Here is a 15,263-nt window from a genome sequence, read left to right as displayed (position 1 = left end):
CTATTATGAAAGCATACATTTTTCATTATTTGACTCAAATGTCACATTTTATGTTATTTACACTAAAATTTAGTACCTTTGCAAAAAAGACACTTGCTGTCCTCTGGATTCACAGGTAGACATTTTGCATGGATATTTGCTAAACATGTTAAGCATTTGTCCTAGAAAAAAACATTATAAATGATTACATCAAGTTTATTTTTATTTCTCCACAATTAATTAATCTTTTTTTCAAGGTTAATTTCAAGTTTAGTAAGAAAATAAATTTTACTCAAGGTTAGAATTACAGAATCTGTAATGTTTATATTATGTATTAAAAGGTGTAAAACTGCATCACTTGCCTTGCTCTTCTTAGACACTGTTTTATGACAAATGCCACAAACACCTGACCTATCTAAAACACAAAATAAATTTATTTACTAGGATTAAAACAGCAAGGAACCTAAACATATGTACTCACATAAGAAACCAATTACAAATTACATATTGGCACCTTCATTTTTTTCTTTTTCAGCAATTCTGTTGTAGTTTAGTTTTTTCCTGGAATACCAACTCTTGACTTTAGCTGTTTGATAGATGGCCTCACATTTGACTGTAGAATACTTTGGTATACACAGTTCATGGTTGACTATAAGTTGCCCAGGTCCACATCTCTAATTTGGTGTAATGGCTGGACACTGTTTTAAAAGCCTTGTGGTTTGTTTATTAGGCTTTGCTGTCATGTTCTTTTTAGAAACAAATTTAACATGCTTCCTGAGACCTGTATAGTCAGACACGTAGCTCTTGTTTTTTTTTTTTATGTTTTTCTGAGCATTGCACAGTTTGCCTTTGGAGTGAATCAACTGGGGCATACACTGTTAATATGTGAATATATATTATACTTGCCAAGTGACTTGAAAAGAAGCAGACCCAATCGTTGTCTTTCTTCATGTACTGGTGGGCATGTAAGATACCCCTCTTCCCCTTCCAGAAATGTCTCAGCAAACTACAAAGATGATAATTGCAATCAATTACAGCAGTCTAATACATTTTTTTGTTTAGCTTGTTTTACAAGTGTAAAAATATTTTTAGATTAGATGGTCTTTTGATCCTATTACAAATTTCCACTGTAAAAAAACATGCAACTGGCATAAACAATTTACACAACTGTAGTTTTTGCAAAATATGTTCCCAAAAACTACCATTATTTTACCCTATATACACACTATATTGCCAAAACTATTTGCTTACTCATTCAGCTAATAATAATATAAACAACAATAAATATTTCACCACAGCTGTGAAAACTCCACAGGAAATAGAATCACTCTGAAGAGAATGGTTCCTTGTTGTCCTTTTCCATGGTCCGTGGTAGCCTTTTGCTGCAGCAAATGTGCTGGAATGTAAGCATACATGGCAAATATGTATCTCTGTAAAACTAGTGTTTGAAAAATATATATTTCAAACACTTGTTTTACAGATATATATAAAATCTTTCTTCCTACCTCCAGTTGTTTTTAATTTTATCATATTGCTGATCCTGTTCCCCAAGCGAATTGAGATATGTTATAGTACGATCTACAAAACTGCAGTGCTATAAAGAAATTTTGAATATGAATGAATGAGACATTTCTACAATCAAGGATCTTATTTTGCCAACAAAATGCTTTTAATTAAATAGCAAGTACTGCATGACTTTTGCAAATGAGTGACTTTATGAGTGTGTCAGTATCATGCATTTAAGCAGTTATTAATACATTTGCATGTTGAACCATGTAGTACTATGTAAATCAAAACTTTCATTTATTAACTTACAAAAAAAGTCCAGTGATTCCCGTGTTCCAAGTAAGGACCAATAACCTCCCTTGTGTTTTTAAAGATGTTCCTCTTAGTTGAAGAGAAAACAAAAACAATGTAAAACTGAAATATAATTTTATATAACTTCATATAAAATAGTGTGAGTCTATGCAAATAAAGCAAGAAAATGCAAGTTAAAAAAGTTTACCTTGATAAAATAATGGCTCCTTGCCCTTGCTCCCCCATCAAGAATATGAGACAGAGTATGAGCATTGATTGCTAGTATACCTGGTCGCTTCTAGAAAACAAAATATGTACACAGAATGCTTACTTATGTGACTTAATTACAAATGCTTTACAGTAAGTGAAAACAAAGCAAATGTTTGCAATTGGGTTTTGTTTTCAATACAAGGTAGCCAACCTTTTCCTGGAGTAGAACAGGATGTGCAAGTTTTTGTGAATCAGAGGCTGATCTTTTTAATTATGATTAACATGTCCTTAAAGGTAATATGGGGAACAAGTCAAGTTATTTTATTTCTTTGCAAAGAAGTGTAATTAGCCCTGCTTTAGTGGAATTAGTTTATGTAAACTCATCAAACTCACTGTTTGTGGCACTGCTGGGATTTTTGATTTATAGAAACTTACCAAAACTCTATCTATTATTAAAAATAATTTATTATTGATATTGACAGTGGTGCTGATCTTAATACAGTAGAAATGTTGTAAGCAGAGCTAAAGCAGCAGTTTATAGAAAAAGAAACACACCAACATAACACAGCCAAATATGTTTAGTATGGAGGACCAGGCTAAAATTCCTCCAAGCCGATATGCAGGACTAATCTGCAGTTATCGTAAACTTTTATTTGGAGTTATTGTTGCACAAGGGGCAACACCAGATACTGAAAACAAAGCTTTACATACTTTTGCCACTCACAGATTTGTAATATTAAATAACTTTTGGTTTGATGATTTCGCATGAACCAGTTTCATTAAAACCGGGCTAATTACACTTCTTTGTAAAGAAACGCACATTTGACAAGTGCTCTCCACTCATGCTATCTTAATACCCAGAAAATAATGATTAAGTATTGTCATATATTGTCATTCATAGGATTTAACAATCTATTACCATGCTGAACAGATGGAACAAGGCATCCATGATCTGAGGAAAAAGAACAAAGAAAGATAGTTAAAAAACAATCAGGAAAAAACTTCTAAAAGTGAGAGATGCATGTAGTTTTGTGTTGACAAATATTTTTGGAGCCCAGGCCGGTATTTCAAGAAACAGTGATGTTTGAAGAATAATGTTAAACTATCAATGCAGACAGTATGAACCCAAGATATTTCATGTTTTATCTCATCACATTTGTCATTTGTATATATACGTCCACTCCTGCACTTTAGGCCTGCAACACATTGCATCACACTTTGTAACATTGCCATTCCTTCTTACAACACTTTTGACACCAAGACATTTGACACCAAGGGCCCTATAGTGATCTATAGCGCACTAGTTAATTGCACTTTGTGCAGCTGGATTTAGGGGCATGTCCTGTGTCGTGAGGGCGCAAAAATTACGCCTTGCGCAGCTCTAACGGCATGTTTTAATTCTCTTAATTAAGGCTCTGGGTGAGGTTTATTTTTCTGTGGTAAAGAAGTGATGGTGTGTGGTATAGTGAATGGGGAGCGCAGTGCTCGTGGTGATCGTGATCCAGCTCTGCGTGCGCGCGACTGACTGTTGATTTTAGTCGGGTTTCACCGGATTAGACGCGCAATGCTTTTTTCCGCAGCCAAAATAGAAACACGCCAGAAATTTACCTGAACACACATCATTTCCAGACCACCATGCCCATTAGCGATAATATATTCCAAAAGTCCAACGCTATTTTAAGGACGTGTGTGCAAGGCGTAAAAATAGACTGTTGACTGGGTATACGATGGTAACTTGCCACGCCACGTGCCCTGCTACGATATGGCCCCAAGGGTACCAAACGATGAAGTGTTTTAGGTGTCATTTTGTCCCATACTTTCTGCAAACCTTCTAAACCTTTTGCTGAAAATCTGGATAGTCTTTTGTCTATCGCCAACAAGGCTCCTAAACCAACATCCGATACCATGTGCATAAATGTTTCTGATTTTGGGATTGTGCCACAGTTAACTGTTTACAAGCGCATATGGAATAATGAACAGAATATAGAAATGAGGAACAAATACCTCGTCAGATACTTTGTTGCACTCCACAAGGGTTTCAAAACTTTCCATGTAAAGTGGATAAGGCCCAACACTTCCAAGTCTTGCATCCTGTATATAAAGTCCTCCTGACCTCAAATCTTGTAACACTGCAAAAGAAAAAAGTTGTAATATTTATAATATTTTAGTTTGATTATTAAAATACTAGCCTAACATTCTATTTATTTTTAACAAATTATATTTTTTCTAGATTAAAACATAGCCTACAGGCATATGTATTGCTATGTACAGCAGCTCTTGTATACAGTATTTTGATAAGGATACCAACGGTCTTAACATTGTTTACCTTAAATTAACTTATAATTAATAGTGTAGGTGTGATAATGAAATGTTTCATACTTACCATTCATTTTCTCAATAATTCCCTAAAACACAATGAGGCAAGATTAGAATTGGTAAAACATAATTTTAATCATAGTTTCAGTGTCTAAAGAAAATACAGCATATCAAACCACCATTTTTTGAATATTCTAACAGCTTATATCATGTATATAATGTCCAAAAACTAAACTACACTAATATGTAGTACAGTTCTCGGTATATAATACACTAATGCTAAACTTCAGGATTCAATATGGGTATTGCTCAATTTTACAGTACAATACAATACCCTGTATATAGTAGAGTATTGCTCAATTAAAGGATTCTATGTGAATATGATCAGCATGATAAAAGCCAACCCTACAGCCTTAAAAACATTTTAATCTAACATGATTTGCACAAATAAACAACAGTTCTGCTGCCCCAAGAGCAGCACTAGTTGGTATAAAATATATTATTGCTAAATATGGCTAGGAATCAATTATACTGACCCAAAATGAACAATAATATAAATCAGTAAGATGCAGTTCAAATTTATAGTACATTGCCGCCGCCTTTACAACTACTGTTCTGCTGCCCCCAGAACATAACCCTGTACCCAAGAGTAGCAGTATTCTTTATATAATATAAACATGCTAAATTTCAGGATTTAATATTGGTGTTGCTCAATTTTACAGACCCAAAATCTGCATTAAAATTAATCAGTATAAAAAAGCCCAAACATATAGTTAATTACTTCTGATTTTTAAACCAGTGCTTTGCTGCCCCAAGAGCAGCGTTAGCCTCTATATAAAGTGGTAATGCTAACCCTACAGACTAATCTTGTACATGTTTCAGTTTTCCTGCCCCAAGAGCAGCATTATGCTGTGTCTGAATTTCAAATGCTCATCTGAAACAGTCATTATGCCAATGGTTCAATTCTGCTGCTCCAAGAGCAGCAATACGCTGTATGTAGTCAGATATTCTTCAATTAAACAAACCTATGTGAATATATGATTTAATCCTCCTAACCCAAAATGCAGCAATAATCTAAATCAACACGTTTAAAGCCAACCCTACAGCCTTAAAAACATTTTAATCTAACATGATTTGCACAAATAAACAACAGTTCTGCTGCCCCAAGAGCAGCACTAGTTGGTATAAAATATATTATTGCTAAATATGGCTAGGAATCAATTATACTGACCCAAAATGAACAATAATATAAATCAGTAAGATGCAGTTCAAATTTATAGTACATTGCCGCCGCCTTTACAACTACTGTTCTGCTGCCCCCAGAACATAACCCTGTACCCAAGAGTAGCAGTATTCTTTATATAATATAAACATGCTAAATTTCAGGATTTAATATTGGTGTTGCTCAATTTTACAGACCCAAAATCTGCATTAAAATTAATCAGTATAAAAAAGCCCAAACATATAGTTAATTACTTCTGATTTTTAAACCAGTGCTTTGCTGCCCCAAGAGCAGCGTTAGCCTCTATATAAAGTGGTAATGCTAACCCTACAGACTAATCTTGTACATGTTTCAGTTTTCCTGCCCCAAGAGCAGCATTATGCTGTGTCTGAATTTCAAATGCTCATCTGAAACAGTCATTATGCCAATGGTTCAATTCTGCTGCTCCAAGAGCAGCAATACGCTGTATGTAGTCAGATATTCTTCAATTAAACAAACCTATGTGAATATATGATTTAATCCTCCTAACCCAAAATGCAACATTAATCATGATGATAATCAGGATGATAAAGGCGAAACTTACAGTACATTGGAAGCAGTTGTGTAACTCATAATTTAAAACAAAACCAAGTTCTGCTGCCCTAAGAGCAGCGTTATAGTACACCTATGTTATATTTAACAATTCAATGTGTGCATCAGTACTAATTGACATCACATTATAAATTACATTTGCTAAACTATTTATATATTTGAAAATCATATTTACTTTGCAAAATAGGAACAAACAAACAAAAAAAAAGAATTTTGCCCTATGGCCCGCTTGCAATACCTCTGCAGCCCACTTGGGGGGTGCGGCCCACAGGTTAAAAAACACTGTTATAGAGTCTTTTATGTCAATAGATCAATTCGTCTGCCCCCAGAGCAGCAAAAAACTATATATTAACGTTACAGTGGCTTATAACACAGCACGAGACACATTTCTACAATTCCTGTAAAGCAGTATAAAACTTTTCCATTCTCAAGTTGTGTTTGTATGACTTAATACACTACTACACATCCAAGTAAGCAAGAGTAAATATACCAAGCATGCTAGCTAAAGCCTGTTGAACACTGCTATTATCTGACTAACATTAACAACCCCTATGCAATTTTTATCCCTAATTTCATATAATTGTAGATTATATCAGACTGAATATTGTTTAATAGCTGACAAATGTCTAGCTGACCTTATCAAAACTACTTTAAACTATGGAGCTAATTAGCTAACCTAAGTATCTGAACTTGCTAGCTAGCAAGGTTAGCTGGCTCAGTAGCCTAATAATGCACACTATTATTTTAAGTTCATTTAATAAGGCATATCTGTTCCCAAAATAAACTCTTTAAAATAATAATAAAAAAAAATACTTAATTACTTTTGCTATTTTTTGGCTAGCTGACTATCGAAAATACTGTGCTAATCTTGCTAGCCAATTAGCCTGAAAATTCACACTACTGTTTCAAGTTAACTTAAAAAGCTCTTATTCAGTACATTAATATTATTTTAATAAAAATAAAAGCATCTTACCTTCAAAAACTGTGATTTTTCACTCCTCAAAGATGGCTGGATCCAACTGCCCGGTCTTTTTTTTCATTTAGCAGATCCTGCCTTTTCCCCCGCCTCTTCTTTAAATTGATTGGTTGTTTCTCTGAACCAATCAGTTTTCTTTCTGCCCTCAGAACCCTTTTGTGTAAGTAAAACTCCCATCTGCGTTTTTTATGGTCTGAATCAGTTCACGAGTTTATTAATTTGGAGCGTTTAGTTTTCAGGATTCTGTGTTCCAGTGCGTATATATCTGTGCAGTGTGAAGCTGAAATTTGCTGCTACACTTTCAAACACAGTGTTTACAAACACTGCCTCTGCTGCTCCATGCTGTTTACACACTTAGAGCACGGTATGTGCAGCGCAGATGTACATGTAGTAAAAGCAGTGAGCGCTGCACATACCGTGCTCTAAGTGTGTAAACAGCATGGAGCAGCAGAGGCAGTGTTTGTTCATAGCAGTGTATTATCTGGCTAATATCTACATATATCAGATTAAACTGCACCTTATCAGCAGTCAATTAAAGAGAAGTATATTTGATAGCTGGGTCGGCTCGAGACCAGATCACATGTATTGGACATGCATATATCTATGTAGTACACACACACACACACACACACACACACACACACACACACACACACACACACACACCAGGACACAGAGCAGTATGAGTTTGGGGAATAAAGAGAGTATGGGGTGATGTTGTTAGGGTGGGCTGGGGGCATTGTAACGTTTATTACACACAGACTCATAACCTGCCTAGAGGTGGTCTGCAGGGGGGGCTGCAGCCCGCGACCCAGCTCTGCAGAGGCCAACACAACTAATTATCTGTGTGTGTGTGTGTGTGTGTGTGTGTGTGCATTGCATTGTAATAGATTTAATTAGCATAGAAATCAATATATTATAAATTATAAACATATTAAAGTATTGAAGTAGTTACAATTTAAGTGTTTAAACAATGTATAATGAAACAATGAGAAAACAATGAAACAATTTGAACAATTAGAACCTAAGATATACTATATAGTCGCTGTCAGACAAAAAGCTTTTTTTCCAGTCTCCATTTTTGCAGTTTTTCACTTTTTGACATAATTTGATAGCAGAAGTGGTCCAAAATATATATTCTTTTCTACTTCAAGAAGGATTTTTTTTTTTGAGAAACAAGGTTCTTGCGTGACATTGACGGTGCACACTGACATGCCAAAAGTCATGGGACAGCAGTGTGTAAATTGATTGTGATACAAGGATTCAAGGAGACTTTATTGTCACCTCATGTGGTACATGAGGTGGAACGAAATTGTGATCTCACGATCCAGTTTTACACCCAAAGAGCTGTTATTAAAATAGATATATAGATAAAATAAGATAAAATAAAAGAATACAATAAAATAGAATATACAAAATAGATAACGATAAATACCCCCAAAAAAGTGACAGTGTTTTTAAACAGTATTTTGTCCTTGTGTGTCAGTGCAGTGTGTTGTTAGGTAGAGTTTAAGAGTCTTACAGCTTCCGGAATGAAGCTGTTTCTGAGTCTTGTTGTTTTCACTTGATGCTCCACAGCCTCCGGTCTGAGGGGAGCGGGACAAAAAGTGCGTGTGCTGGGTGGGTGGCATCCTTCCTGATGCAGGTGGCCCTTTTCCTGCATCTGAAGGTGTAGCAGAGCAGCTTCCATGCCACACATTGATGCTGGAGCACATGAAGCTCTCCACCACACATCTGTAGAACGAGGTGAGGACTGCACTCCCTAGACCAGCTTGTCTCAGCTGATGTCACTGCCCCACATGGGACAACTTGGGAACACCCAAACATGTTAGGCTAGGCTAGGTGTGCTCATGGCAAGGTGACATGAATTAACAATTCAAATTCAAGAGAATACTCAATCCACGGTGTCACATGGGGTGATGATGATGGTGATCGGCGGTTTCTGGCTAGAATTGCCCATTTGAACAAACAAGTGACTCAGAAATCACACCTATATTTTATTTCACTACATTCTACACACATATCTCTCAGATCAGTGCAATGTTCTTAAGCTTCCAGGGGACATGCCAAAAGTCATGGGACAGGAACTTGTATCTTGTCTCATTGTCCCTTGACTTTTAGCAAGTCAGTGTTTGTAATAGATTGTTTTGTGGCTAGTTAGTACATGTTAGAGTTCATGTACAACATTCTTGACCTCTGTAAGTGTGTGTGTGTGTGTGTGTGTGTTCCCTGTAACATGTGGCTTTGATCAGGTCGCTGTGTTTGTTTGGAAATGGATCCTGGTTGAGCGAAGTGTTGTTAAGGAGATGAGCTCACTCATCCCGGGCTGGACAGAATTAAAGTGATACTCTTCAACACCACACACACACATCCATGTTATCTCACACACACTCTAAAAAACAGGTACGATATGAGTACTTTTTTGTACTCAAAGGTTCACTCTTCATAATTATACCCTCAAAGGTACAATGTTGGTCTTTACAGGGTCAGATTTGTTCCCTCTGAAGTACAAAGTCATTCCTAACAGCAATAAGTACAGATTTGTACCATTTAACCTGCAGACAAAGGGTACATTCAGTAATCTGTATCACTGTACTAATAAACAATATATATTTTAACTGCACATTTTTTATTTGAAAGCCAGACAATTTTGGATCATTAATTTTTGAGCCATATTCAGTTGATGATAATGTTTATAATCTTTATAATCTTTACTGGCATAAAAACCATGGGTACAAAAAAGGACTTTCACTGAAAGGTACTTTTTTGTACCTTAATGAAAGGTACAGCCCCAGCGACAAGCTTTGTACTCAGTACTAATCTGTACTTATTTTTCTTAGTGTGCACACACACACAGGTTTGTTTTAATAACTCATTAGGACATGGGGTTATACATTTATTATAGTATGTGTTATATCTATATCTATAAGTTTTATTCGCTAATCTTAAGTGCTAACAAAAAGCACAAAATAACAGTAGAGATTATACTTGGTGGTTAATAGCTTTCATACATTAGCTGTAGCAAACAATGTCCCCATTCATATACCGCTATTCATATAGTCCAAAAACTGATAATGGCATTTGGGGTCATGCACACAGTATATGTCTGCTATATGCTAAGGTTTATATGCTAATTATACAGTAGTAGTCAAAAGTTTGGACACACCTTCTTATTCAATGTTTTGCTTTTTTTTTTCTATTTCCTACATTGTAGATAAAAATTGAAGTGATCCAGACTATTCAGGAACACATAAGGAATCAGTAGTAACTTAAAAGTGTTAAACAAACCAAAATACATTTAGGTGCCCTTATATCTGGGCAGCTGTTAACTTGCGGTTTCTGAGGCTGGTTCTGAGAAGTAAATAAGTAGCAGCTGAAAATAATGTAGTATTCCGGAGATGATGAACGTGAGAGTGAGATGGGATTGGACATGTGACACTGGCTGATGCATGGTGGGGATTGTAGTTCCGGATCGGGGTTTGTCCATAGACGGGAATGAGAAGGTTTAAGTTCTGGACTATCTATAGTCTATAGCAGGCAATACAACTCACAGTTTTATTGTTCATGTCTCTTATTATTGAGCACATTTGATAAAAAAATCAATAGAGCAGGCTAATAAAAAGTTAGTAAATGATTTGGACTTACCTGGATTTCTCACACTTATAGACAAACACAATATAACTAAACTAATAGCACTCAGTTTAGGCTAGGAAAAGTAAGTAAAAGTAAGTAAATTCTTTTGAATTTGTTTAACAAAATCAACTGCATCACACCCTAAGCTTGTCAGGAGCTGATTAACCCTCCTGTTATGTTTTATTTGTCCGGAACAGCAATGGTATATATTTAATTTATATTGAATTACCCAATTCATATCCAAAATAATAATTATCCAAAATAATAATAATTCAAACAAATCCAAACAAGCAGTGTGAATACATGACATAACAGCTTTACATTAACATTAAAACATAACAATGAATTTTGTTTTAGTTTTTGTTTATTGCAGAGGGTTATATGTTGATTACACTAATTAAGGCAAGCAGAAGACGTTTTATACTGAAAAAAATACTTTGAACAATTTTTCCTAGATCTTTAAACTTTTAAACGAGTCAATTTACTAACTTTAAAATGTAAAGTAAATTTGTAACACACTAAAAATTGTAGTACAGTATATTAAAAAAAATGTTTTTATACCCAATCAAGGATACTGTGCCAAATGTGCAACTTTTTTGTACTTATTAAACTTTAATTAATAAAAAAAATAGTACAAAAGTTTTACTTAAATTGTGCTAAGTGTATTTAACTGTTCTAAAATGGAACTATTTTAAATATACTTAAGTAACATTTAAACAGAATACTCCATGTATGTAACCCCGTATTTTAAATATAATGCTTACAGTAAAATTATAATACATTTAATTAATTTTACAACTGTACCACTATATATTATACATCAGGTATTATTTTATATTAGAAATGTACTAAGAAATGAGGTTAAATATGTTTACAAATATGCTTCTTGTTCCTGTCTTTTGTAAGTAGCACACTTCTAGTGTACTTGATTGGGTATAAAAACATATTTTAATATACTGAACTACAATTTTTAGCGTGTTACAAATTTACTTTACATTTTTAAATGAGTAATTTGACCCGTTTAAAAGTTTAAATATCTAGGAAAAATAGTTAAAAGTAGTTTTTTTTAATTATAAAATGTCTTCTGCTTGCCTTAATTAGTGTAATTAACATATAACCCCCTGCAATAAACAATGTTATGTTTTAATCTTATGTAAAGCTATTATGTCTAATATGTTGGTCTTTTAAAAGTAGTAAAGAATACTTTTAACTATATTTCTTAGATCTTCAAACTTTTAAACGGGTGAATTTGACCCGTAACATAACAGGAGCTGATTAACCTTTAACTTTTTTACCAGTTTGGAGTTTGTTTTCACCCGGATGAGCAGCTTTTCAACCAGCTTGACCTTTAAAGACCAGCTTAGACCAATTAAAACACAGCTACCAGTAAAAGCTGGTGATGAGCTGGATTTTTCAGCAGGGTATGTAAGTTTTCCAGCATCCTGGGGGGCATTTGTTCCCTATTAAGAGATTAAGACATGACAACACCATCCCCACCCACCACACACACACACAACACACACACACACACACACACACACACACACATCACTGTACATAGCTCTTTTGGCCATCAGGTTAGAATGAATATAGTAAATATAGCTACAGGTTAGGCTGGCGGTTTCCTGATTTAAGGCAGAATCGTGCTCAGGCCCATGTCTCTGCTCTGGCATCTGCATCATCTCGCTGAGGAAATAACGGGGGAGCGCCTGGCATCCCTCGGAACAGCAGAGCGGATAACAGGATGACCACCGTCATGGAGGAGGAGGAGGAGGAGGAGGAGGAGGAGGCTTATTCCCCCTGGACACAAATGACTTCATCGGATGCTAATTCAATTTAGGAACCTTAAATTTAGCACGTTCCCTCACGGTTCTGTGTAAACCTCTTAGGCCATCCGAGACAATGGTTTAAAAAAAAAAAAAAAGACTTCACGTGGGAGGTAAGTGGTGTACAACACCATAGAACATTATAAATAATAAAAATATACATCCAGACCATAAATATACAATTATGTTAAAGTTATTCTTTTTATGTAAAGTTATTCTTATTTCACTACAGAATACAGACACTTATTACTAATAAAATAATGTGGCCTGGTCGTTACCTAAGCAACAATTCCAGAGAAACACAATGACACTAAACTACTAAAATAGTGTGAAAAGCACTTTGAGAAATCATTGATAGTGCAGCCTAGAAAAAGTAAGTGACGCTTTGGAAGTATCTCTACATTGAATTTTCACACTCACTACTAAAAAATAAGGTCTGATCATAATCTAAACTACAATTCTTGACAAACACAATCTAACTAAACCAATAAATAACACACAAACATTAAACTGCACATATTAAAGCTCTTTGCACAAAATCACTTTCACATAAAGAGCTGTATCTCACTAGTTTTATTCTCGCCAATTTCAGTCCCTTTCAGAATGATCCGTTTAAGGGCTTTTATCACTTTCATGCAAATAAGCTGTTGCTCACTACGATTAGATTTTCCCACACATTAGTGTTCGCTTGTGCTAAATGGCAAAACACGAAGAAGGGATGAACTAGTTCATGCATAACTGTGATAGAAACAAAAAAAAAGAATTATTTAAAAGTACTTACATCTCCCACATGTCATTAGGTACAGATCCCTCCCTCAGACAAAGTCTGGTTCTCAACCAGCAAACCAACATTTCAAATCATTTGAGGTGATCTAGTGGGAAATTGACTGCAAACTGGTGGAGGGAGCCTAATTGTGAGTTTAAAATGAATGGGGGTGAACGGAACTAAATGGCTAAAAACTCAAAACTCCTATAGTTTAAAAGGTTTATGAGTGAAGTTGAGAGGTTTAAAACTGAAGTTTAAAAGCTTTAATAATTGTCTGCGGTGCTAATTTGCTATTAGAGCTAATATATAGATGTATTACACATGGAGTGTATCTCAGAAAATAATATTATATAAGACCAATTAATACTTTTGGCAGTGTGGGCAGTGTGCCAAGTCCTGCTGGAAAATGAAATCAGCAGAAGTTGTCAGCAGAGGAAAGTATGAAGTGCTGTAAGATTTTCCAGGAAAACAAAACTGCACTTTAGACTTGAGACTTGATAATATAACACAGTGGATCAACACCAGCAGATGACATGTCTCTCCAAACCATCACTGATCATCAGTAAATTTTACATTTCATTTGTAAATCAAGGGAGCAGAGTCTGGAGGAAGAGTGGAGAGACACACAGTCCAAACTGCTTGAGGTCTAGTGTGAAGTTTCCACCAATCAGTGATGGTTTGGAGAGACATGTCATCTGCTGGTGTTGATCCACTGTGTTTTATTATCAAGTCTAAAGTCAGTGCAGTTTTGTTTTCCCACAAAATCTTACAGCACTCCATGCTTCCCTCTGCTACTGACAACTTTTATAGAGATGCGGATTTTATTTCACTCACACACTGCCAAGAGTACCAAATGATCTTAGATAATATTCAAATTTTCTGAGACAAAATAAAACAATAAAAGAAACACACACTTAAAATAGATCACTCTGTGTTTAATTCATCTATATTATATATGAGTTTCACATTTTGAACAAAATTACTGTAATTAAGTAACTTTTTGTAGATGGACCTGTATATGATACTGTATGTTTATTTTTGGATTATATGACTAGTTCTAGTTAAACTAAGTTCATTTAAACTATTATGAACTGATCTCTGAACTAGTTCACTTTAAATGTGAACTGACACAACACTGCTAACAGAACCCTCTCTGCTCAGCGGGTATGTATTGTTCCATGTATGATAACAGGAAGAACAGCTCTGTGTGACTATAAATCAGGGGTCGGCAAGTATGTGTGCATCTAGATACAACATTCTATCCCACCGGTCACAATTGTGACTGTTTACATGTTTTCTCATTCTGCAAACACACCGAAGAGATTTGATTAAATACAAACGCATATATCATAACTAAACAACTTAGAGAGCATGTGTACAAAAATATTTGTTTCTATGTTTATTTTAACATATTTTACCAGCCTTTTATTTGGGAGCTTTGAGGCAGCCATCCTCTTCTCAAGATGCAACCAGGAAGTAAACAGCTCTGGTCATGTGACAATTTACTCAAAAAATTGGATACTGCCCACATTTAATTGAAACATTGGCTGCGTCCAAAATCGCGTACTTAAGCAGTACGTACTGGTTTGGGGTGAGTACGCACTGCTCGCCGAGCAAAGCAGTACGCTTTTTCAGTACATCAGACCGCAGTACGCACGCAGCCTCGGATGCACTACATCCACCATCTTACCTTAGACGCCCTTTCACCTCTCACCCCTCTCTACCAGCGGCACACTTTACAGAGCTTTACCCAAATTAATTTAATTAAAATCCCCTAATTAATCAGCTCTTATTTATAAATAAACCCCCAAACTGTCCTATTTAATAAGCACTGACTGTAAATAAAACTTAAAACTAATATTTTCCTCAAATATGAAATATTTAATAATAAATATAAACAGCTTGTTTAATATTCATGAAGTATATTAATAATATTTGTATATGCAA

General features: G+C 35.2%; 1 protein-coding gene across 2 annotated transcripts; it reads right to left on the bottom strand.

Annotated features, from left to right (window-relative positions):
• Positions 1–349: 349 nt before the first annotated feature.
• On the bottom strand, positions 350–7,276 carry LOC111193920 (uncharacterized). 2 transcript variants are annotated; one of them, XM_049464724.1, is made up of 9 exons: positions 7,089–7,276; positions 4,370–4,391; positions 3,991–4,115; positions 2,906–2,938; positions 1,985–2,074; positions 1,795–1,866; positions 1,485–1,573; positions 1,273–1,375; positions 350–985 (listed from the first exon to the last, which is right to left on the bottom strand). In XM_049464724.1, the coding sequence occupies exons 2-9, from the start codon at positions 4,374–4,376 to the stop codon at positions 839–841; spliced, it is 666 nt and encodes a 221-aa protein (XP_049320681.1). In that variant the 5' UTR covers positions 4,377–4,391; positions 7,089–7,276; the 3' UTR covers positions 350–838. The 2 variants fall into 2 exon arrangements, with proteins under 2 accessions (XP_049320681.1, XP_049320715.1); XM_049464758.1 differs by lacking the exons at positions 1,273–1,375; positions 1,485–1,573.
• Positions 7,277–15,263: the final 7,987 nt, after the last annotated feature.

Source organism: Astyanax mexicanus, chromosome 1, assembly GCF_023375975.1.
Source record: "Astyanax mexicanus isolate ESR-SI-001 chromosome 1, AstMex3_surface, whole genome shotgun sequence".
NCBI lineage: Eukaryota > Metazoa > Chordata > Actinopteri > Characiformes > Acestrorhamphidae > Astyanax > Astyanax mexicanus.
Note: the sequence above shows the minus strand (reverse complement) of the source record. Positions and strands in the feature narration are given on the sequence as shown.